This window comes from Dendrobates tinctorius, unplaced genomic scaffold, assembly GCF_039654945.1.
Source record: "Dendrobates tinctorius isolate UK_male_01 unplaced genomic scaffold, ASM3965494v1 ptg000075l, whole genome shotgun sequence".
Taxonomy (NCBI): domain Eukaryota; kingdom Metazoa; phylum Chordata; class Amphibia; order Anura; family Dendrobatidae; genus Dendrobates; species Dendrobates tinctorius.
The window spans coordinates 57,983,324-58,009,249 of NW_027361743.1; the positions used below are offsets into that span (position 1 = coordinate 57,983,324).

The window sequence follows — 25,926 nt, forward strand, 5'->3', positions numbered from 1 at the left end:
GTATCATTTTATTCATTTTCCTATGACCTATATGCCCATATAGGGCTTAGGAGGGTTGATTCCGCTAGCACATTCCCTTTAAATGTAATATGTCAGCATGGTTTTGCGTCCTGGTCCTCATTCCATTCCTTGTTTTCCCTTGGAAGAAGCCTATGCGAAACGCGCGACGGGGACTTACTCCCCTGCGTCCATTTAGCTATCAGGTTTTTCATTATTAATTTTCTTCTACCCACTTGGATTTATGTTATTACTTTCTCTAATATCACTTTGGCAAACGTTTACAATTTATTATATCCATTATGCACATGCACTTTATTCATGCTCTGTTATGTACCTGTCTGCTTTGAGGTGTACAGATGGACACTGTATCTTCACATTTCAGCATCAGCAGACACAGGTATAGAGGTGTATATATTCCACTATAGCTATTTTGTATGTATTTTGAGGCTGTTTATGAAGACCTGACCCTGGGTGTGAGATTTGAAGTTTATTCTCTGTTTCACAATTTCCATTTTTTGTGTTTTTATCTTGATTGGTCTGATTCAATTAAAAAAAAATTATGTTGTTGGGTATTTTGGATTTTTCTTCGAAGGGAACCTGTCCGGTCCCATGTGCCTCCACAACTACCAGCAGTTGTTTACATATCTAAATTCCCTAACAGTCACTTTATTACATTAAACATAAACAGATCTTTAGAAAAAGTATTTCTAAAGTCTGTTCATGATATGTAAATAAAGCCGCTGACTAGTCAATGGGGCGTTGGTGTCCCCAGACTAGTCAGCTGTTATTAGCATGTTATCAGGCCCCTGTGGGCATAACAGCATGACTTACAAGCGTCGGCGTCATCGCCACCTCTGTACACACCTTGCGCATGTGAGCCGCTTCTTTCCCTCACTATGTTGATCTAGCTTCAGAGAAGCTCATTGTGCATGATCAGAAGGTGCAGAAGACTTCTGATCATGCACAATACGCCTCTGTAAAGCCGGGACACATACACCTAGCTTCAGAGGATAATTGTAGTGAGGGAAAGAAGCCGAGTGCATGCGCAAGGTTTGTGTAGCGCTGGCGCTTGTAAGTCAAGGTGTCATACCGGCAGGGGCATGATAACCTGCTGACTGGGTCGACTAATCTGAGGGCACTAACGTCCCATCGACTAGTCAAAGGCCATCATTTACAAATCATAAACTGACTTTAGAAATACATTTTCTAAAGATATGTTGGTTTAATGTAATAAAGAGACTATTAGAGAATGAATTTAGATACAGTGAGGAAAATAAGTGTTTAATACACTGCTGATTTTTCAAGTTTTCCCACCTACAACGAATGGAGAGGTCTGTAATTATCGTAGGTACACTTCAACTGTGAGACAGAATCTTAAAGAGAAAAAAACAAAAATCACATTGTATGATTTTTACATAATTACATTGCATTTTATTGCATGAAATATGTTTCTGATTACCTACCAACCAGTGGGAATTCTGGGAATTCTTTTTTTTTTTTTTTTTAATTGAAGAAGCTATCCTACTCTGCACTCAGGTGCAATTTATACGGGTAATGTTTGAACTTGTTACCTGTATAAAAGACACCTGTCCACACAATCCATCACACTCCAACCTTTCCACCATGGCCAAGACCTAAGTTCTGTCTAGGGACACTATTGACAAAATTGTAGACCTCTACAGGGCTGGATGGGCTACAGGACAATAGGCAAGGAGCTTGGTGAGAAGGCAACAACTGTTAGCACAATTATCAGAAAATGGAAGAAACACCAGATGACTGTCAATCTTCCTCCGCATGGGGCTCCATGCTAGATGATCGTGAGAAAGGTCATGAATCGGCCCATAACTACACGGGAGGACTTGGTCAATGACCTGAAGAGATCTGAGACCACAGTCTCAAACATTACCATTAGTAACACACTACGCCGTCGTGGATTAAAATCAGCATGTCCTGGCCTGTTTGAAGTTCGCCTATTTTATTCTCTTATTTAGCACTTTACAGACATTATCGAATGACCATCTGGATGGGAGAAGGCCATGTGGTTATGAGACTAAACTAGAACTTTTTAGTATCAACTCCACTCGCCGTGTTTGGAGGAAAAAAGGGATGAGTGCAACCCCAAGAACACCATCCCAACCATGAAGCATGGATGGGGAAAAAGCCGGATTACTTACCGGTAATGCTCTTTTAATGAGTCCACGACAGCACCAACTGGAGGTATCAGATCCGACCCATTTGGAACAGGAAACCCTACAGAAAGTTAAAAGGGGGCGGTCCGCCTTTCCTCCTCAGTTTTGCATTTCAGAGTACCAGAAGGACCGCCAAGCGTTAGGCAATGTCTTTGCATTTCTAAACTTTACTTATTCATCTTTAGCAGATACGCTTTATTATCGATATCTTTAGCAGGGAGGGAAGTGAGCGGGTGCGGTCGTGGACTCATTAAAAGAGCATTACCGGTAAGTAATCCGGCTTTTTGCCCTTCGCCACGACAGCACCCACTGGAGAGATTCCAGAGACCATCACCTGGGTGGGACCACCGTGCTAAGGACAGTCCTGCCAAAGCTTAGGTTTGAAGTTGATGAAAGGTCAAGTCTATAGTGATTATAGAAGGTAGAACGGGTTGACCAAATTGCTGCCTTACATATGGTTTCAATTGGAACGTCTCCCCTCTCGGCCCAGGAGGTTGCCACTGCTCTGGTGGAATGTGCTCTGATGCTCTCCGGAGGATCTTCGTTTTTCGCGGAGTAGGCTAAGCGAATGGCATCCCTGATCCATCGGGAAATTGTGCTCTTCGTGACTCCGTACCCTTTTTTTACTGCCCTGAAAAGATATGAACAGAGCCCTACACTGCCTCCAGCTTCTGGACCTCTCAATATATTTTAGGACATTTCTTCTAACATCCAAGGTGTGGAATTTCCGCTCCTCTGGAGTGGAGGGATCCCCAAAGAAGGTCGGGAGAAGTATCTTTTGAGATCTATGGAATTTTGTTGATACCTTAGGCAGGTATGAGGGGTCTGGTTTTAATATTAACCTATCTTGGTATATCTGAAAAAAGGATGGGTCTATGGATAGGGCCTGGATATCACCCACTCTCCTAGCAGACGTCAGTGCTACTAAGAGGGCCGTCTTGAGTGACAAGCATTTGAGGGATATCGTGTCTATCGGCTCAAAGGTTTCTTCCGTCAGGGCGTCTAAGACCAGATTTAAGTCCCATGCAGGGATTGCAGGTATGTCAACGGGAGCTATCCGTTCACAGGCTGTAATAAATCGTGATATCCACTTATCCCCCCCCCCGCTATATTATGGCCGTACAGTGCCCCTAATGCGGACACCTGGACTTTCAGTGTGTTTACTGCCAGGCCCAAGTCCTTCCCTCTCTGTAGAAATTCTAAGATAGGGACTTCTGTGGTATGAGGCGCTGTATGAAACTGCAGGAATTTTTTCCAAATCCTTGTATAAATCTGGGTAGTGGACTGCTTCCTGCTCTGCAGGAGTGTAGTAATTAGTGTTTCAGAAAAGCCTCTTGATCTTAGTAGCTGCCTTTCAAATTCCACGCCGTCAAGTGTAAGCTGTCCACTTGGGGGGTGGGAAAAAGGGCCTTGGGGAGAGTAGGTTGGGAATCGAAGGGAGGACCCAAGGATCAGTCACCGACATAATTCGTAGCCATGAGAACCACGGTCTCTTAGGCCAGAATGGAGCTATCAAAATTACTCTCGCCTTGTCCTCTCTGATCTTCCGGATGACCAGTGGCAGGAGAATTATCGGAGGGAAGGCGTATGCCAGGTTGAATTTCCATGAGGCCTGGAGGGCATCCAATATGTCTGGGTGATCTGACGGAGACAGGGAATCAAATACTTTTATCTGTCTGTTTTCTTTCTAGGCAAAGAGGTCCACTTGAGGTTGCCCCCATAAAGCTACTATGTCCTTGAAGACTCGGAGATTGAGGCACCACTCCCCCTGCCGAAGTGTGTGTCGGCTTAAGAAGTCTGCCTCTTGGTTGTTCTCTCCCCTGATATGAAGGGCCGAGAGGGACAACAAATAACTTTCGGCTAAGTTTAAGATTCTTGCCGCAGAAGACATCAGCATCTCTGATCGAGTACCTCCCTGTCTGTTTATGTAGGCCACTGTAGTGGTGTTGTCCGACAAGATCCTGACATGTTTCTGTTGGAGCTGTGGAAGAAAATGGTGTAGAGCATAATATACTGCCGTCAGCTCTTTTAAATTAGACGAATAGCCCCCTTCATCTCTTCCACCTTCCTTGACCAAAGCTATTCCCCATATGGGCTCCCCAGCCGTGGGGGCTAGCGTCAGTGGTTAGGATACAAGATGGTACTATAACCCATGGGACTCCTGAGGATAGATGGTTATCATCTATCCACCATTCTAGAGAAGTCAAGACCTCCTGTGATAAGGTTATCTTGCTCTCGAGGTCACCACCTTGTCGCCTGTCCTCCTGGAGGATCTGATGCTGTAGCGTTTGGATATGATAATGGGCCCACCAGACTGCAGGGGCACAAGAATTGAGCGACCCCAATAGTGACATTGCCCCTCTCAGACATGCGTGGTCTACTTATGGCTGCCTCCACTTTCTCTTTTGTGAGTGTAATCTTTACCTGAGGGAGTAGACATCTCTGGGTTGTGGAGTCTAACTGGAACCCTAAGAACATCTGCAGGGAAAGTGGAACAAGTCTGGACTTCTGGACGTTAATGATCCAGCCTAGATATTGCAAAGATGAGATCGCGTCAGCCACACATCTGGTACACTGGGTGACCGAGTTCCCGATAATTAGGAAGTCATCTAGGTAAGGCACGATTAAAGTGTCCTTCTGACGAAGATAGGCCATCACCTCTGCCATCACCTTGGTGAAGATTCTTGGCGCCATAGAGAGGCCGAAAGGCATGGCCGTATACTGAAAATGATGGATCTTGCCTTCGAATACCACCGCGACCCTTAGGTACCTTTTGGTATCCATCATGAATAGGAAGATGATAGTAAGCATCCTTCAAGTCAATCCCCGCCATTACACAGTTTGGAAAGAGAAGCTTTATGGTGGATCTGATTCCATCTTAAACTTATAATTTTTTATAAACGTATTAAGCTTCCTTAAATTTATAATTGTCCTAAACGTACCATCTGGTTTTGAAATTAAAAATAAAGGAGAATAGAATCCTCTACCTTCCTGTTCCTCTGGGACCTCTACTAAAACCCCCTTGGATAGTAGGCTCCAAATTTCTTCTTCGAGGTCCTTTTGTTGAACTATAGAGTTGAGGCGGGTTATGATAAAGAAATCATAAGGGATTTGAAGGAATTCTATTTTCATTCCCTCTTTAATTATACTTAGGATCCATGGGCTTGAAGTTATTTGTTCCCATTTTGAATAAAAAAAAATTTAACCTACCCCCTACTGGAGAGGTCAGCTTAATAGGCAGAGTACATACATTGCACACTCACCCAGTGAAGCTTTTATTACCGGGTCAGATGGCTGGGATCCTGTCCTAGGTCTTGATTCCTCCACCTCGCTCCTGCGGGCGGTGTCTGTCCTAGTAGTGCGGTCCCTGGAGGAGCTGCCCCCGCAGAGTCTCCTGCTGGAGCGTGCACATCTGTTGGGGATGACATGGCCTCCTGCCGCTAAGCTGCGGCGTAAGTCGCTCCTCCCCCGGGTTCACCGCACATGCGCCATCGCGCTCCTCAGCCATCCTGCCCCGGAAGTTCACTCATTACTTCCGGGGCTCAGGAGCCCCTGCGCCGGCCGGCTACCGCGCCACCGTTCCTGTATGCGGCCCGCGCTTCTCCCCACGCTGCCGCCACTGCTGCCTCCCTTTTTTTTTATTACTTTCTCTTCTTTGCGCCACTGGCGCACTTACCGCTCTCTGTAGCGGCGGCTCCTGCTCTCTTGGTGCCCCCTGGCGTGCTCCTAGGGGAGACCGGGCGGCCTCTCCCGGACCCGGTCATCACCTCTTAGCCATCAGACGAGGGGGGAGCCGTCTAATGGAGTCTCCCCCGACGCTGCCTCCGGATCACAGCCCCTGCCGTTCTCATGGACACCGCGCAGGCGGCGTGCAAATCCAGGTATGTCTTCCTGAAGGATTATCCTGAGGTTCCCTGGGAACAGGAAACCAAAACTGAGGACCTCCCCCTTTTATCTTTCTGTAGGGTTTCCTGTTCCAAATGGGGCGGATCCGATACCTCCAGTGGGTGCTGTCATGTCGAAGGGTAAAACATCATACTTTGGGGGTGCTTTTCTGCAAAAGTGACAGGACGACTGCACCGTATCCAAGGGAGGATGAATGGGGTTGTGTATCTTGAGATTTTGGCCAACGACCTCCTTCCCTCAATAAGAGCTTTAAAGATAGGTTGTGACTGGGTCTTCCAGCATGACAATGACCCGAAACACACAGCTAGGGCAACTAAGGAGTGGGATCCGTAAGAAGCATTTCAAGGTCCTGGAGTGGCCTTGCCAGTTTCCAGACCTGAACCCAATAGAAAATCTTTGGAGAGAGATGACTTGATGTTGGCCAGCAACAGCTTTGAAAGATCTGGAGAAGATCTGTATGGAGGAGTGGGCCAGAATCCCTGCTGTAGTGTGTGCAAACTTGGTCAAGAACTACAGGAAACATCTGACCTCTGTAATTGCAAACAAAGGTTTCTGTACCAAATATTAAGTTCTGTTTTTCTATTCTATCATATACTTATTTCATGCAATCAAATGCCAATTATTTATGTAAAAATCATACAATGTGATTTTCTGAATTTTTTTAAGATTCTGTCTCGCAGTTGCGGTGTACCTGTAATAAAAATTACAGACCTCTCCATTCTTTGTAGGTGGGAAAACTTGCAAAATCAGCAGTGTATTAAATACTTATTTCCCTCATATGTAGACACAACTGCCGATGGTTCTTGGGGCACGGCGGACCTGTCAGGTTACCTTTTCAAATACTAGTCCAGCAATAACTTTAAATATGTCCATTTCATCTGTTACTAAGAAATCCACATTTGAATTGATATGCAAATGAGCCTGAAGAGCTATTTGTAGATGTGAAGCCTGTCACCCCAGCGTGCCACCTCTTACTTGACTGACAGCCTCTGTTCCATGTGAATTCAGGCAAATGGACAGTCAAACAGGAGGAGGCAGCACTGGGCAAGGCGTAGAACTGGTGTGACAGGCTTCAGATCTACCATAGCTCTCATTTGCATATGAAGTCAAATGCTGATTTCTCAGTAACATGGGAACTGACCGGCCATATAAAGGTATTGCTGGACTTGTCTTTGAAAGAGCTACATGGACGTATAGCTTGGTAAAATCCTGCTGACAGATTCCCTTTTAAGTCTCCCAGTTTTAAGAATTATCACATCCAGTGGATCGGTAATCATTTTTAGGCACTAGAGTGACCCTTTCAGATTAGTTTCTCTTATTCTGTGGATTAAAGTTTGAGTGATGTCTGAATGAAATGTCTCAATGAGTCCTCCCATGGAGAATTCTATCTTTGGGCCTGGAAATATCATGCAAGGAGCTTCCAACATCTCCGTTCTTTGCTTCCTTTGTCAGGATGAATCCCGACTGGAATGTTCTTATGTCTCTGTGTTGGATTATTCGGTGACAGTGCAGGAGCGTGAATGTCAGACTCTCAGCCTCCAAATGAGCACATGCTCCATACATTCCTTGCATTCTTCTGGCCTCACACAGGGACCTCAGCGTTCCTGTAAGTGTGCAATGGGATGTTTGTGACATAGGGATGTTTGGCGCTGTGACATAAATCAGTAACTTTTTAGGTGATTTTTATGATCTTCAAAGAGAGAGGTCATTGCACTGAGACCTTCATGAAAACTATAAAGAATGGTGACCAACACTATGTCCCTGTTGAGTTAATGGAGCTGCTAGCTCCTGTAATCCAGCCTGTTTTCAGGGCAGACGTGTACAGTGATCAGCCAATAAATGGTTATAGAGATGGTGGCTGGCGCATGGCAGCTTGAGTACTAGGCTACTGTCCGGTCTGCCCGTATGAAACTTGGCCAGAAATCTTTATAGGATATGCCTTACTAATGCACTTATAGAAGCAAAGCTCCTCTAATGTCCCGGTTTCACTTATACGCTTGGCAAATCTGTTTCCTGCTCTGTGCTGAACATAGGAGTGCTGACACATCAGGGCTGTTTGTGAATAGCTAAACAAGCCCCCTTCTTAGGGAGAACATGTAGACTAAGGCTAAGTTCACATGTAGCGGAATTCCCGCAGAAGTTACCGCGAGAGTTACGGATTTCCGTTCCGTGGGAAAAACGCATTTTAAATTCCCGCGGAAAAACTAGCGATTTGCAAGCGTAATTAGCTTGCAGAATGCTAGCGTTTTCCAAGCGATCTGGAGCATCGCTTGGAGAACTGATTGACAGGTTGGTCACACTTGTCAAACAGGGTTTGAAGAGTGTGACCAACTTTTTACTACTGATGCTGCCTATGCAGCATCAGTAGTAAAAGATAGGATGTAAAAAACAATAAAATATTGTTATTCTCACCTTCCGACGTCCCGCGCAGCCTTCCTGCCTCTCTCCACGCTCCCGGCATCTTCCGGTCCCAGTAATCCTTTGCGCGAATGACAGCGAGACGTCGCGCTCCCGCGAGACCGCGACGTCATCGCGGTCATTCTCGCAAAGGATTACTGGGACTGGAAGATGACGGGAGCGTGGAAAGAGGCAGGAAGAAGATCGCCGGCCGTCGGAAGGTGAGAATAACAATATTTTTTATTTTAATTCTAGTTTTTACAGGGGTATGGTGCCCACAGCCGGGAGGACAGTCTCCTCTCCTCCGGATCGTGAGTACCATCCGCAAATGTTCTGCTTACCAGGGCTGTGGAGTTGGAGTCGTGAAGTCGGGAGTTAGTTTTGGTCGGAGTCGGTAGAAATGTTCAGACTCCAGCTTTAAAAAAATGTATTAATATTTCATAATTGAACTTTCATATGAATTTTATAAATGTTACTCAAATATATATGTTCTATCAAACTATGAACAACAGTGATAAGCAGTTCTGCTGGAGATAGAGACATTTCTTACTTCTTGTGTGTCACTGTTCTCCACTGCCCTTATCTAATCTTATACTTGGTTAACCTCATGCTGCCCCAACCCCCCTACTTACAATGTATGAAACTGAAAGTGAAAATGTGTTGCAAATTCTTAGTAGTAAAGCTCCTCCTCTAGACTAGATCATACTAGGTGTGCATCTTCCAAGCATCTCACAGCTGCCTGCTACTCAGAAAAGGAAGACTGTAAGAAGTATTATCCTTTCAACAAACTTTGCATCAGTTAACTGAGTACATGAGGAATAATAACAGTATTACTGACCACTATATCAGTTGTACGACCTGGCAATAATTTTGTACAATTGTTTTTAGGAAAAACAATTGTCATTTGGATTGTGAATGCAGAATTAAAAACCTGAGAATGTCAAAGAAGCATCACATTAAATCAGCAGTATTTGAACATTTCACCATCACTTAAGATAGAAAACATTATGTCTGTCAGTGTATGACAAATGATCCAGACGAAAACAAATGCTGTGAAGCCAAGATGAGTGCATATTCAGGCAAAGATAAAAAATGCTCCTACCAGAGCTTCTAATCTAAAGAGACATTTACAGCGCTTTCATCCAGAAGTACTGAAAGCAGTGGATGAGAAAGACTGCATCCAAACCAATGAACCAGTGCCCAGCTCTTCCAGCTAAACAAAGGAGCAGAGAACTTTGCAGCCATCAGTTGCAAGATATTTTGTCAGTGACAAAGTTACTGTGACAATGACAGTAGATACATTTAAAAAACAGATCATAGAGCTTGTTGTAAAGGATAGTGTGCCTATTTCATTATTTTCACGACCAGCTTTTGTGTGTCTGAATGGGGAAATGGCCCGCAAGCTTGGTGTTTCTCTGGAGAGAGAGTATTAGAAAATTAGTAATCGAAGAAGCTTTTAAACAAAAGGAAGAACTTAAAAAAACTCTCAAGGGACGCTTTCTGTTTCTTAAAATGGATGCCTGCACACGTCACAGAGTGAACTATTTTGCCATCAATGTCCGATTTGTTTGTGACAAAAATGAAATAGTTACCAAGACATTGGCAGTAAAAGACACCAAAGCTCATCACACCAGTAAGTTTCTCCAGGTCTTGGTGGAAAAGGTTCTGCAAGACTATGAACTTAAAAAAGAGCAAGTTCTGTCGTAACTGACAATGCTTCAAATATGATAAGTACTATTAAGCTAATGAATGAGAGTAATGATGGTGACCAGCAGCTAGAAGAACATTCTGGGTCCACAGACACAGAAATGTTTGAAATAGAGGAACACAGTATTGTAACTGAGGAGCAAACTGAAGTTGCTTCAGATGAACAGCAACATGATAGTTTAGATGATCTTGTTGAAACTGTCAATATGTTCTTTCATTCATCACATGCGCTGTGTTGTGCATACGCTACAGCTGGCTATAAGAGACAGTCTGCAAGAAGGACATGCTGCTGCACTGATTGGCAAGGTGAGAAAATTGGCTACTGTTGCCAGAACCCCTAAAGTTGACTTAATTTTGAAGAGACGTGCTGGAAAAGGGGCAATTATTGATCAAGCCACACGATGGGGCAGTACTTACTTAATGATTCAGCGCTTGGTTGAACTGAAAACCTTTCTTGTAGACATGGCTAACCCTCAACTGACGCTAAATGAAAGTCAGTGGAATCAGGGGACTGAGCTGGAAAAATTGCTAGAGCACCCATTTACAGTGACTAAAAAATTACAAGCAGAGGACTTAACTCCAGGTATTTTCTTAAAGGAGTGGAAGAACCTGATGTTTCGCCTGTCCCAAAGAGGAGGGTTAATTGCAAGTGGCATTGCTACATCACTGAAACGGAGAGAGGAGCTACTATTACAAAATAACATTCTTTTGGCAGCTGTTTATGTAGACCCAATGCATCGGATTCTTCTAGATGATCAACAGCTAAGTAAAGGAAAAGAAGCTCTGTTTGAAATAGCAGTAAGGATGAAAGGGTTGCAGAACAGTCAGGAGGAACAAGAAGAATTTGGTCGTCCTGCCACATCTTCACCCTCATCAACTGATGAAGAATTTAATTTCGAAAAATATTTGGATCACAAGGACCGTGCAAAGCGTTCCCGCATAGAAGAAGAGTCATCCCCATCAAGGAACACAGCCAGTACATTTCAGCAGAATTTTTCATGTGCACTAAAAGAAATTGAGAAATTTGACCGTTCATCAAAAATAACAGTGCAACAAGCGATTCCTCTGTATCCTGACATTGTCAGAGATGTTGCCCGACTGGTTACTGCTTTGCCACCAACACAAGTTAGTGTAGAGAGGTTGTTCTCTGCTCTCAAAATAATTAGATCAGATTTGAGGGCATCCATGAAGGAGGATCTGACAGAGGCAATACTTTTTCTGAGGACAAATTTATAGATTTCTTCTTATTAACTGCATAAAAGTGTTTATTGCATATTTACTTACAGTTTAGAAAAGTTTATAAAAGTTATTTGCTATATTCTAATTGTATTCTAATAAATGTAGTTTTTGCTCTAAGTGGTCTGATTACTTATATGATGGTGAGAAACTGAATAAGCACGATGTTTAATATTTTACAACAGTAAATTTGTTGTTATGAATTGGCCATTTATGAAGGAGCCGGAGCCTGATAAAATCCAGGAGTCGGAGTCGCAACTGTGGCTTACCGACTCCACAGCCCTACTGCTTACTTTTTCGCATGGTGGGCACAGCCACATGTGGGAAGTAAGCGGAACACTGCAATCCTATGGGTGCGGGATCGCCGCAATTCTGCAAAATTAATGAGCATGCTGCGTATTTTACACAATGCGATTACGCCGCGGGAAAATCCGCAGCATTAGCACAGCATTGCGGAATCCCATAGGATTGCATGGGATGCTGTTTTTTTGCGTTTTCGCGGCAAAATAGCTGATTTAAAATCGCCACGAAAACACAAAAAAGCTACGTTTGAACCCAGCCTAAGAGGACTGGCCTAGCTATTGGAATGAGCAGTCAGCCTGCCCCCTTCATACACAGCACTGTCCGTCTCCTCTATTATTATTATTTATATACCACCATTGATTCCATGGTGCTGTACATGAGAAGGGATTACACACAAATTATGGGTATCACTTACAGTAAACAAACTAATAATGACAGACTGATACAGAGGAGAGGACCCTGCCCTTTTGGGCTTGCATGTTACAGGATGGTGGGTAAAGGAGACAGTAGGTTGGGGGGGGTTGCGGCAGCTCCAGTGTTGGTGAGGCAGTAGCTCTGGCGTTGGTGAGGCGGTAGCGGGGTCATTGCAGGCTGTAAGCTTTCTTGAAGAGGTGGGTTTTCAGGTTCCGTCTGAAGGATCCGAATGTGGTTGATAGTCGGAGGTATTGAGGCACAGAATTCCAGAGGATGGGGATATTCGGGAGAAATCTTGGAGGTGATTAGGTGAGGAGCGAATAAGTGTGGAAGAGAGAAGGTCTTGGGAGGATCGGAGATTATGTGAAGGAAGATATCGGTTGATTAGTTCAGAGACATATGGGGGAGACAGGTTATAGATGGCCTTGTAGGTCAGTATTAGTAATTTGAACTGGATACGCTGTGGGAATGGGAACCAGTGAAGAGATTTGCAGAGGGGAGTAGCGAGGAGAGAGATGAATTAGTCGGGCAGCAGAGTTAAGGATGGACTGGAGAGGTGCGAGAGTGTTAGGGAGGCCACAGAAGAGGATGTTTCAGTAGTCAAGGCAGGAGATGATGAGGGCGTGCACAAGCATTTTAGTAAATTGAGGGTTGAGGAAAGGACGGATTCTGAAGATATTTTTGAGCTGGAGGCGACAGGAGGTGGAAAGAGCTTGGATGTGCGGTTTGAAAGACAGGGCAGAGTCAAGGGTTACTCCGAGGAAGCGGACTTCTGGTACGGGGAAAGCGTGATGCCATGAATTCTTTTTTGATCAATCTTGTCCTGTAAGGTAGGTAAACTTTTTTTTTTTTTTTCTTTCAACTTTACTGTTTGACAACCACTTCATGACTTTCAAATAAGTCTGAGATGTGACTTTCAAATAAGTCTGAGATGTCATCCTCGTCGGATTAAAGAAATAAGAGCTTAAATTTCCTATCTTCGTGGTCCTTGGCTAGCCTGTACACATGAGCTCATCCATCGCCATCTTTCTTCTCTAACCCCACTATAAGGTCTGGACACTCAGTGAAGTATGCCATCTATTCCAATGAGAGCTACTCAAATGAAGGATTGAACATGTAAAATTATCAAAACACAATCCTTTTCCTTGTGTGAGGGTCCTCGGGATTGATCAGGCAGCTAAAAATTGTCCATGGTATAACGAAGGTTAATAAGGTGATAAACCCATTCATTATGGAGCCATGTAATCTTATGTATACGAGTGGGCCGTTGGTGTTAGGGTAGCGATCATTCTGAGAACCACAGCTATTCTTGTTCCTTTAAATGTCAGGCACATCTCAGAGGAAATGGTATGGACGCACTGTCATCTTAGAGAAGCTCCGCTGCCAAGAGTGACGCGTCCTGCTGAATTATGGAATAGCATGCTTTTCTCAAATCTGAGCTGCATTAGGACTTGGTGACTGATACATGAGTCACCTTGGTTAGATGACGAGTCAAAATCCAGAGCTGTATGCGTCCAGGGTTTGGCTCTGGCACCGCCCGTACATCTGACTAGTGGCATCGTACCAACTTCAGCTTTTCCTTTGGCTATCTCATATTTACTATGGAGAGCTCACATTAAGGAAACGTGAGAGTATTGCATCCTGAATATTTGTGGCTCCGAATCCTACATGTACAGAACTGCTGTATAATTCCTATATGGTCCTGCAGCTTTTAAAAATAGCGTTGGTGTAAATGTGGAATTACTGGCAGTCAGGTAATCCGGGACATGCAGGAATGAGTGTGGCAATCATCGCCTGGGCCACATATCGATTCCTGGACTTCAAGAAGGCCAGGGCCAGTATTACTTGGTACAACAATAATCTAGGAGGGCACCTATTCCCCATGGGGCTGTCTGTGTTTTGTAAACTTCTTGTTTTGTTTTTAATTTTAACACACTCTTTGTATTTTTTAGACTATGAGAAGACACAGAAATGAAGTGACCATAGAGCTACGAAAGGTAATAGAATTATATAATTTGATGGTGATTTTTGCAGCGTAAATTAGTCCTATCGCCAAGAAAAGCTTATATACCGTTTAGATGTGCCAATCTGCAAATTGAGGGCATGTAAGACTGCTCGTTCCTGGCTGTCAGCCCATCTAAAGAGGCTTGGATATCACCTTGGCATTAAGATCATCTTTATCAGCAGCACACCGCCCAATGTAAATGCGACATGCTGCCGATAACCCGATACTGTATGGGGCAGAATGATAGGATTAGTGATCCTGTGTCCTATCACTTGTTGGATTATGTTAAAAGGTCAATGATTGAACACTGATCACCTTCAGTCACTTGGACATTTAATGGCCTAGATCAGCTTGTCTAAATGGACCCATAGAATATGTTAGTAACACGTTCATAGCTATTGAAGCAGCAAACCTTTCAATTGTATTGGGAAGCGTAGTGAATCATACATGGCATCCCTGCAGTATTGTGGGAGATGGGGTCTGGTAGTTTTGCATCTAGTCCTGGGGATCTTGACCATTGCATAATGCCCATGGGAATCGATGTTGTGAAACGGCCCTTTCTGCCTTTCTGCATCTTACACTTAGTGAAGTCCATCATTGTGGTTTTTTTTTGTTTTTTTTGTACAACATACATATAAAATAATGGTATTTTATTAGGACTTGGCATTACGTTAGTCAGTCCAAGTTCAGGGACCACCACTGATGCTGGAAATGCAGCCACATCTTTAACTTGAATTGTACAAGAACAGTGGAGGGAGGTCCCAGTTGGTCAGACCCCCACCGATCATAAAGTGATCACTTATTCTTAGCAATATGCCATCCCCTTGAGACTAGAAGGATCAACTTTATTCTCATTTGCAAAAGGAAAGACTAGAAGCAATGGGATGAAGCTGAATGGGAGGAGACACAGATTAGATATTAGAAAAAACTTTTTGACAGTTAGAGTGATCAATGAGTGGAACAGGCTGCCACGAGAAGTGGTGAGTTCTCTTTCAATGGAAGTCTTCAAACAGAGGCTGGACAGACATCTAACTGGGATGATTTAGCGAATCCTGCTTTGAGCAGGGGGTTGGACCAGATGGCCCAGGAGGTCCCTTCCAACTCTACGATTCTATGATTCTATGACTAAAATACCCCTTTGACATGCATTAAATCTTTTAGCAGGTGTTTTTTCTCCACTTGTCTTGTGAAAAATTACATGCATGTCACAAGTTGTTAGTACACAGTGCTTGGAGGGAACCTGTCAGCGAAAAAGAAACAACTGCGGGTATAATGATGATCTGCAGGTAAACATCATTTAAAACATATTCAAGGGTTCATGGAAGAACAGTAGGGAGAAAATGAAATGTTACATTCCCCATTCAGTGGCTTGCCTCACAGTAAATGTGCTGTGATCAAGATCTCGCTTCTGACTTTCACATGCCCTGCTGCCATTCAATTTTTTTAGGGGTGTGATAACAGCGCGCTCACTGTGTGGCGGGTGGTGACCATAATCGCTCCCTGCACCACCCTGATGACTGGAAGTGAGTGGTTGCTGGGAGAATATAACTTAAGTTTCTCCCTGCTGCTGCAGAAGGAGTTTACTTGCAGATTCTGACTCTCTGTAGGTAAATACCATTTTTGGGGAGAGAGTGGAAAAGGGAATTTGGCTAAAAGGTGCCCAGAAATGTATACCTTTTAGATCACATCTGTTGCTCTCTAATTCATGACCTAAAAGTGCGTCATTTAGGCTATGTGCCCACGTTGCAGAAATGCTGCGGAAATTTCAGCAACATTTCCACACTCCCACTATGGGTAAAACGCATGCGAATTCGTGTGCGTTTTTCCCGTGGAAAACAAGCGTTTTGCAAGCGTTTTTCGCTTGCGCATTCCAAGCGATTAGCATCGCTTGGAATGTGATACGTAGGATGTTAAAATAATTAAAAAAATTAAAAATATTGTTATTCTCTCCGACGGCCCCCTATCTCCTCTCCATGCTCCCGACATCTTCCGGTCCCAGTAATGCTTTGCGCGAGGGACCCAAGATGATGTCACGCTCGCAAGAGCACAACGTCATCTCGGTCATCCGCGCAAACCATTACTGGGACTGGAAGATGCCGGGAGCGTGGTGAGAGGCGGGAGGGACTTCGGTGGTCGCTGGAGGGTGAGTATATCACTATTTTTTATTTTTATTCTATTTTTTACAGGATTATAGTACCCCGGGCCTGGAGGGAGAGTCTCCTCTCCTCCAGGCCCTGGGTACCATCCGCACATGAAAGTAAGCGGATCAATGCATTCCTATGGGTGCGGAATCGCCGCAATTCCACAAAAAGAATGGGCATGCAGATTTTTCCGCTATGCGGTTCCGCAGTGGAAAAATCTGCAGCATTAGCACAACATTGCGGAATCCCATGGGATGCGGGGGGTTTTTCATTTTCACGGCGATTCCGCAGCGGAAAAACGCAACGTATGCACACAGCCTTAGGCAGCGTCTATAGACACTTATTGTAATGATGCAGCTCAGACATCCTACTGTAACATGAGAAGCATCTTGACACCAGTTATTTCTTCCATTTTTTTTTTTCCATCATGGCTAGCTAACTTTTCTATTTCTTGCTTGTGAGTTTGTCGCTTGCACCTGATGTCCTGACTCCTCTCCATACTCACCGTCTGTTCCCACTTCATAACCTCTACTGAACTTTCTTGTTGTATTTCCCTTTCAGAACAAAAGAGACGAGCACCTCTTGAAAAAGAGAAATGTTCCCCAAGAAGAAAGCTTAGAAGATTCTGATGTAGATGGAGATTTCAAATCAGTATGTACTGCATTGTCACTTGCGGTGTGGTCCAGGGTGACTGAGAAGCCTCGAGTAATGTTTTGTTATAAAGTCTCTAAATGGCCACAATAGCCTTCATCTACAGTGATCTTGAAAGTGAAAAGAAGTCTATTCAAGTCTAGAAGACTTACAGGAGCAGGCTCAGCATTACGTTTACTATTCTGTGATGTCCATAGACTGACATTTGTGGCCATCTCTCCATTCATTCCCTATTGAGTCCGTTGCAGCGGCTGCCTCCAGGGACTTCCATTCTCTTGATAAGTCAGAGCTGTGTGTCTTGTTTAGTGCATGTCCTGAGGATAAGATAAGAATATCCAATTAACCTTACCCTTGTTTTTTACCCATTGAAGCACCCACATTGACCACACGAGTCTTAGAAATGCCAAAATGCCAAAGCTCTCCTGGTTCCCCGCTGGTTTAGTTTTTCCAAGACCTACCACTAGTGCAGTCCCGCTGCAGCCAGTCATTGGCTCTAGAAGGCAAGCTGTCTGAACCAGTGAAGTCATGGATGGCAGTGGTCACATGTTGTCGACAGATCATCACTGATGCCATGTAACCAGGCACTGCCAGGGGAGCTGCAGTGTCGTAAGAGTAGTTTATGCCACCATCATATATAAGATTACCCTCTGGAAGAAAAGCAAATTGGACAAGTTTTTAGAGGTTCATGTAGCATTAGTAATTGCTGGCTTATGGCTGAAAATAAAGGAATAGCTCATCAGTAATATCCACTAGTCAAAAAATAAAAAGCCAGCTATATAAAAAAACATACCATGCCTTGGTCCTCTGTGGTGTCTTGTTATTGTCTGCAGTGCTGAATTCACAATGCAGTAAAAATAAGTTTCACAACTGAATGTGTTCAAAAATAAATAAATAAAAATCCCTTTGCTGAGTTAATGTTATAACTGAGCCCCTGATTTGTAATGGCCGTGTCTGACTGTACAGGGACATGGCCTAATCAAACCACAGCTTCTGTGCAGGGGAGGACGCAAAAGATACAGACAGGACAGCACGGGTTTGTAGCTGATTCTTCCTGTGAGGTAAAAGGCAGGGAAATGTTTTGTCTCACAAAAAGAATCAGCCGTGATCCCATGCTGTCTTATCTGTATAGTTTCCTCCCCTGCCCATGAGCTGTGGTATGATCAGACCATGTCCGGTCATACACAGCAGGGGCACATTCATGTACTTAAATCATGCGGAAAACCCCTTTAAGCACAACCTATTCCTGTCAGCATGCAATCTACTAAACTATAACTTTGCTTCCATTGCAGCAAAATGTAACACTAGAAGCAATACTACAGGTATGTATCTGCATCTGAGTTTATGTGGAACCTGCTTTGGCTTTGCTTTGCCTGTCCGTCAGCGAATTTACTTTCACTTTTAAGGAATGTTCACACAGGGTGGATTTGTTTTGCAGAACATTCCTTGTATCACATGTATGGACTGAATTTGAAATCTGCCACATGTGAACATGATAAAGGCTGGAATCACACATGTGGTTATTATGGAAGTTTTTCATTCATTTTTTTTTTTATGTGAATAGGAGGGAGGAGCTAGAAGCAGAGCTCCTCTCTCTTATCCATAGTCTCATCAGTAGCAGTGCCATCTCCTGTGTGGATAGGAGGGAGGCGTAAAAAGCAGAGCTCCTCCCTCCTCTCACTGCACCATTACATCCTACATCAGGAAGGGTTACCGACGTAATCTAGTTATAACAAGTTATCACCAATCGGATGTAAGCACATATCCATGACCACCGCTCCTTTCAAACACTGGATGCAAGACCCAAGTTCTGTTGAATGGTGGCAACTGGACCCCCATTGATCTAGAAGTTACTATCCATACTATAAATATGTGATAGCTTGATATACCCAGAATATCCCTTTATTCCCTTCCCGCAAATGGACATGGACTGTGTGTGCAGATTGCAAATGATTTCCCACAATCGGGCATACAGTTGTGCCTCAGAGATGGCATCGGCACAGAGGTTGTGCTCTTGCTATCCACACCAGGAGAAGTCTGCTGTTCACTGCTGAGCTGCTATGTACCCTGGAGCCTGACCAATATCCCACCACTTGAAACCCTCACTATGTCACTGCCACTACATGAGGAGTTTGACGGAGGGAGAACACTCCCTTTGTCAGCACCCTGCAGCTTGTCCGCAGTGTGCCCATGGTTTGCTATGGCAAATAGACACACCACAGTGGCTACACAGATCCAAGTCCCCTTGTATTGTAAAAAGAATAATGTATCTCTGCGCTTGTAATGACCTGTACTATAAAAGTAGATTATTTTTTTATTTTTTTTTACCCTGAGTGGTGAACGCTGTAATAGAAAATATGAGAAACACGGCCAGTATTTGAGTAGAAAGTAAATGATCAAAAATTCATTCATACACTGAAATGTTATCAATAAAAACGTTCTAGAAAAAAACAGTCCTTAAGCATCTCTGTAGACGACATGAGAAAAGCTAGGGTTTTTACAATGATGACCAGGAAAAAGATTTAAAGGGGTTGTCCCCTATTAGGACAACTCCTTCTTAAACCATATGTTCAGCCCTGATAAAATAATAGCCTGTACTCGTCTCCCGTGCCGGCGCCATTACAGCTGTGTCAGAACTCGCTCTCCCTGGTGCTGTGATGCGATGTTGACACGTGACGCCAGCGCTGCCATCACTGTCTCCAGCTTCGTATGAACTGAACTTGAGGAATCCAGGGCTGCAGCTGGTCTTGGACGACTTCGTGTTCAGTTTGTCCGAAGGCGGATACAGAGACGCCAGCGCTGATTGGACACCAGACATCACGTGTCACATCCCCGGGACCACAAGTGCCGACACCGTGGGAACGGCACGGGAGAGGAGTATAAGCTTTATTATTTTATCGAGGCCGAACATTTAGTTTAAGAAGGAGATATCCTAGTAGTGGACAACCCCCTTTAATTTTTTTTCTTTCAAAAAGTAGTAAAACATTTAGAAAAAAAAAAGACAAATTTGGTCTCCTTATAATGGTATTAATGTGCAGAATTAAGTTAATGTCAATTATACTACACGGTGAGCTTTATTGCCTCTTTCTCTCGGTCTCTGGTAGTATGTATTTCGCAGATCCCATATGCACTGATTCTTATACCAGGCTCCTCTTGTTAACGCTTCTTTTTCTGCATTATGTTTTAGAATGCGACCAGTGATAACCCAACAACTCAATTAAGTGCTGTCCAGGCTGCGAGGTAAAGTCGCGGCATTATCTGCCGTGTTATCATAGTTGCATATGCCGCCCCTGACATACTGAGTCATTGTTTTCTCTTGATCATTTATTCCTTTATTATTCAGGAAATTGCTTTCAAGTGACAGAAATCCTCCCATTGATGACCTCATAAAATCTGGAATCCTCCCAATATTGGTGAAATGCTTAGAGGCGGATGATAAGTAAGGACTGCAAGTCTTTTTTCTTTTCGTAATGCTCCGAGACCCGTCCTATATGCCAGTAGCGTCATACTGCTCTTCATAAGGCAAACCTTTTTTATTTGTTTTGCAGCCCTTCTTTACAGTTTGAGGCTGCCTGGGCATTAACCAATATTGCATCAGGAACATCTGCGCAAACCCAAGCAGTGGTCCAGTCCAGTAAGTACTATGCTGAATATTTCTCCCTGTCAGGGCTCATTCATACGTCCATGCAAATCAGTCTCAGACTGGGCAGCAATGAATGAACTTGGACGCCTGTCTCCCGACCCAGCTTGACCACTTCATATATTTCTATGAAGCTGTCACACTCTGGTCTGGAGACCGGCAGCCAGTACATGCATTGCGGTCCGATCTCAGACTGATTTGCACGAACTTCCGAATGAGCCCCCTCTAGAACAACTAATGTTTAATATAGCACAAGACTATATAAATGACTTAAGGGTCCCCTGTCTGTTTCTAATAGAGCCTCTAAGAATTGATTTAGTTGTTGATCATAATGGCAAATTATAAAATTGTAGTGCCCTACACTGGCCACAAGAGGGAGCTCCGCTTCTGCAGTATTAAAACTTATTTTTATTGTTCTTCAATACTATATTCCCCAGTGTAAAATAACAGATACTACTCTCCCACTCCGGCACCATCCCATCAATGCCAAGTCTCCCATTATTTTGTCACGTGAGCACTGCAGTCAATGAGTGGCTGCTCATGGGCTGCAGTTTTCACACTTCCATGGATAGCTCCGTTTCATCTGAAGGAAGTTACAGCCCCTTAGTGACCATTGATTGGCCTCAGTGCTCACATGGTACAACAGTGAGAGACCCTGCGCCGACATTGCTGGAAAGTCGGCAGCACGGGAGGTATCCATTCTTTTTTTTTTTTCTCATGGGGGGGAATATAGTATTTAAGAACGAGTTGCCAAAGTAGTGGACCAACTCTTTTAAGAAGGAGCTGTCTGAATAGTGGACAATTACTTTACTAAATCCAGTGAACATCATACATAGGTTCACTGTAATTTTGAGACTTTAATTTAGAGCTGAAGTCACACAAAACAAAACGTTCCTCTCTGACATGTTATAAGTTATGTGTTAGTAAGATCTGTTGAAGTCGCTCTCTGCTGCATCTTTACAAACCTCTAAAAGCGCAGTCCAATCATTGTAGACAGATATGTAGCTCCTGTGTGATATTTCTGTACTGTCGGACATAATTGCCAATTCCACAAAGAATTTTTGCCAAAATTCTGCTGGAAAGCTTTTGAAATCCCTCCAAATTTTTTGCACAAATCAAGTGTGCAAAACATTTGCAGTTGGCATTGTTACTCCAATCCCTGCCAGCTCCAACGAATAGAACAGTGTAGTGAAGCCCACCTGACAAATACATCATTATTTACGCCCCTGGCTGAACGCAGGCGAATAGTAGTTGCACCAAAATCATTGAGGCAAAATTCCGCTTAATGCATGGAGTAAGATGAGCCAAATTCATTAAGACTGGCTCTGATTCATTTGGATTGGCGTTCTCTATGCCAGAGTCTCATGGGTTTTTTTTTTTTTGCTTTTGTAGATGTCATTAATTTCCATTAATTTTCTTTCCTCTGCACAGATGCTGTCCCCCTATTTCTGAGGCTTCTTCATTCAGTGCATCAAAATGTCTGTGAGCAAGCAGTCTGGGCACTTGGAAATATCATTGGTAAGAATCGTTCATTTCTTTATCGCTTCATAGTCAAGCAAAAGTTTGCAGGAACCTTTGTGCCCGATCATTACCCTGTATAAATATTCCCGGGGACCAGCTGACAAATGAGCAAACCCCTATTTGTGGGCTGATCCTGCACATGATCATTTGCGGATGGCACACCCTTTCATGTAAACTGTATGGGGACAGATGAGTGTAGAAGCACTCGTTCACTCCTGTACAACATGCACAATGATCTATCGCATGTAAATGTAAGGAAACCAGCGTCAATCAACTTGCCGTATTATCTATCTGTGCTCATTGCAGACAGAAAAGGACCCATACATGCACACACAGTGTATACACAGTGGATTTTCTAGTTAGAAAATCTGCCGTCAAGTAGACGTTTTGTATGAGATTTTAACCCCTTACCTACAATTGACGTAATATTCCGTCCATGTGACCATGGACCTAATTACCATGGACGGAATATCACGTCATCGCGATCAGCGGCGCCCACGTGGTGAGCGCCGCTGATCGCGGCCGAGTGTCAGCTAATTATCATAGCTGACACCCGGCACAATGTGTCAGGGGCGGTCACGGACCGCCCCCGACACGTTAACCCCATGCACACCGCGATCAAACACGATCGCGGTGTACCGGGGGTTAAAGGGAAGCATTGGCAGGGAGGGGGCTCCCTCCGTGCTTCCCTGAGCCCCCCACGGCAGTGCAATGTGCAGCGCTGCTGCCGGGGGCTCCTTTCCTGCAGGTCCCCGGATCCAATATGGCGACGGGGACCTCCGGGGGCCTGCAGGAAGCTGGCTTCCTCAGTGCCTGCAAAGCGCAGGCATGAGGAAGCCTGTGCAGTGCCTGTGACAGATCGCTGATCTGTCACAGTGATCTGTGATGTGACAGATCAGCGATCTGTCACAGGACAGTTATGTCCCCCCTGGGACATTGTAATAAAGTAAAAAAAAAAAAAAAGTGTAAAAATTTTTAAAAAATCGCTAAATAAATTAAAAAAAAAAAAAAAAATATTCCCCAATAAATTCATTTTATGGAAATAAAAAAAAGCAAAAAAAACAATAAAAGTACACATTTGGTATCGCCGCGTCTGTAACGACCCGCCCTATAAAACTGTCCCAATGGTTAACCCCTTAAGCGAACCCCTTAAAAAATTAAAATAAAAAACGAAGCAAAAAATAATGATTTATTATCATACCGCCGAACAAAAAGTGCAATAACGCGCGATCAAAAAGACGCATATAAATATCCATGGTACCGCTGAAAACGTCATCTTGTCCCGCAAAAAACGAGCCACCATACAGCATCATCAGCGAAAAAATAAAAAAGTTATAGCTCGCAGAATAAAGTGATGCAAAAATAATTATTTTTTATATAAAATTGTTTTCATTGCATAAAAGCGCCAAAACATAAAATAACTACCTAAATGAGGTATCGCTGTAACCGTACTGACCCGAAGAATAAAACCGCCTTATAAATTTTACCGCACCCGGAACGGCGTAAACGCACCTCCCAAAAGAAATTCATGAAACGCTGGTTTTTGTTCATTCTGCGTCCCAAAAAACGAAATAAAAAGCGATCAAAAAATGTCACATGCCCGAACATGATACCAATAAAAGCGTCAACTCGTCCCGCAAAAAATAAGACCTCACATGACTCAGTGGGTCAAAATATGGAAAAATTATAGCTCTCAATATGTGGTGATGCAAAAACTATTTTTACAATAAAAAGCATTTTTTAGCGTGCGACAGCTGCCAAACATAAAAACCGCCATAAATAGTAAATCAAACCCCCCCCGTTATCACCTCCTTAGTTAGGGAAATATAATAAAATTAAAAAAATGTATTTATTTCCATTTTCTCGCTAGGGTTAGGGTTAGGGTTAGAATTGGGGATTTCCACTATTTGCGCACATCAGGTGCTCTCCAAACGCAACATGGCGTCTGATCTCAATTCCAGCCAATTCTGTGTTGAAAAAGTCAAATGGTGCTCCTTCCCTTCCAAGCTCTGCCATGCACCCAAACAGTGTTTCTTTATCACCTTATTGGGGGACACAGAATACCATGGGTGTATGCTGCTGCTGCTAGGAGGCTGACACTATGCAAAACAAGAAAATTAGCTCCTCCCCGGCAGTATACACCCACCGACAGGCACTAGGCACCTCAGTTTGTGCTTAGTGTCTGTAGGAGGCGGACCGGGATCTTCCCAGATCCGCAATTAACCTTTTCTTTCCTTAGGTGTTCTAGTGTGAACTTTTTAATTCTCTTGTCTTTTATTTTGCAGATTCAAGTCGGGAAACAGGGTGAAAGTTCACTCTGCTTTCCCATATCAGGCGGCTGAGCAAGCAGTGTGGTGATCCCACATCGCAACTCTCAGTGCGCTGGAAGGACTTTGTCCCATATCACCTCCGGGTGCTATGGGATGCGGACAGGTGGCTGGTCCTTGCCAAAATCCTCCTCCTCACCCCTCTCTCGGGACAGGGCTGAGAGGAAGACGCCGATCGCAAGATTCCCCTCGCCATCAAGAGGTTAATGCCGTCTTCTACAGAAAGCGGGTACAGAGGACAGCGACTACCCTTGTGAGGGGCCCCTGTGGTCATCCTCTTCAGGGACTTCAGGTAGGTGCCTGAACGATCCCTCCAGCCCGCAGCATCCCCAAGTGGCACATTGGTGGGTAACTGGACATCACCAGGCTATTTGAATTTCCTGCCCCTCTCCCTGCCTGACGGGCGCCGCTCTCACCAGCCGCGCGCCTCTCCAGTCATATATTACCGGGCTGAATACAGGGATTTTCTCTCCCTGTTTTCATAGCTGGCCATGGTTTTCCACAGCTCTCCTGCGCGCCAGTACCTCCATTACAGGGACTTTATCTTCTCCTTCCTGGGCGATTTAATCACGGGGCTGCGGTGCTGACTTTCACTTTCACTTTCAGTTCTGCTCCCGCTCTCAGGGCGCCTCCTCCCCTTCTGAGCGCGCTTTCCTCGCGCCTTTTTTAGCCCATCACAGGGCTCCTCATCCCCTTCCTTCATGTCAGCTCCAATTGCGGCTCAGCCGCTAAGCTCCGCCCACCGCTCACCTCATCAGGCATTTCCTGTTTCTTCGGTCCTGCCTTTCTGCGCTGCATGGGGGACACTTCAGCGTTTCTGCTGCTCGCCGGAACTAGGTAGGCTCTGCTCTATGCAGAGATATTAGCCCTCCTCCGCAGTTCTTTCCCCAATTTCCGCGGACATTCAGCGCAGTTTTTCCTTATGCACAACCCTGCAGGGGAGCTCCGTTTCAGGCCCACCGCTACTCATTACGCCTGTGCGCGCTGTAAAAGGAAGTGGGCTTCGGGTCAGCCATCTCCTTTCTGCCCGTCCTGCAGTCCTTCAGCTATGTCGGCCTCTCAGGAGCACACAGATCCCCGTGATGGGGGCACTTCTCCTCTCCCAGAATGGGCCGTAGCTATGTCTCAGTCGGTATCCGATCTGACCAAAGTTTCTCAGTCCCTGGTCCAGGTCCTAGAACGTTTGCCTCAGCTATCTTCAGCCACCGCTGCTCCGACCGCCTCTCAGGGTGAGTCGTCCGCTCCTGAGCGCGACCTTCAGAGGGACAGGCCGAATAGGATGTCCAGGAAGCGTCTCCTATCGGGCTCGTCTTCCAGTTCGCTAGGCCCGTCTGCTTCACCCAGGTGTCCGTCTCCTTCAGTGGACGACCTTGGGTCAGACGACGATCCACAATCAGGATCTAGTTCAGAAGCAGATGACATGTCTAAAACACGAAGTATGGTCGATAGTCTTCTTTCAGCTATTTTCCAAACCCTGGAGATTAAGCAGGAC

The 25,926-nt window shown here is 44.5% G+C and overlaps 1 protein-coding gene across 1 annotated transcript in view; it reads left to right on the forward strand.

Annotated features, from left to right (window-relative positions):
- The window catches only part of KPNA3 (karyopherin subunit alpha 3), a 114,924-nt gene that overhangs the window by 25,740 nt on the left and 63,258 nt on the right, over window positions 1-25,926 (forward strand). The window contains exons 2-8 of the mRNA XM_073583331.1: window positions 14,105-14,149; window positions 16,860-16,949; window positions 18,239-18,268; window positions 20,134-20,186; window positions 20,290-20,385; window positions 20,495-20,580; window positions 22,018-22,104. Coding sequence (XP_073439432.1) covers window positions 14,105-14,149; window positions 16,860-16,949; window positions 18,239-18,268; window positions 20,134-20,186; window positions 20,290-20,385; window positions 20,495-20,580; window positions 22,018-22,104 — 487 coding nt within the window. The remainder of the gene's footprint in view (window positions 1-14,104; window positions 14,150-16,859; window positions 16,950-18,238; window positions 18,269-20,133; window positions 20,187-20,289; window positions 20,386-20,494; window positions 20,581-22,017; window positions 22,105-25,926) is intronic.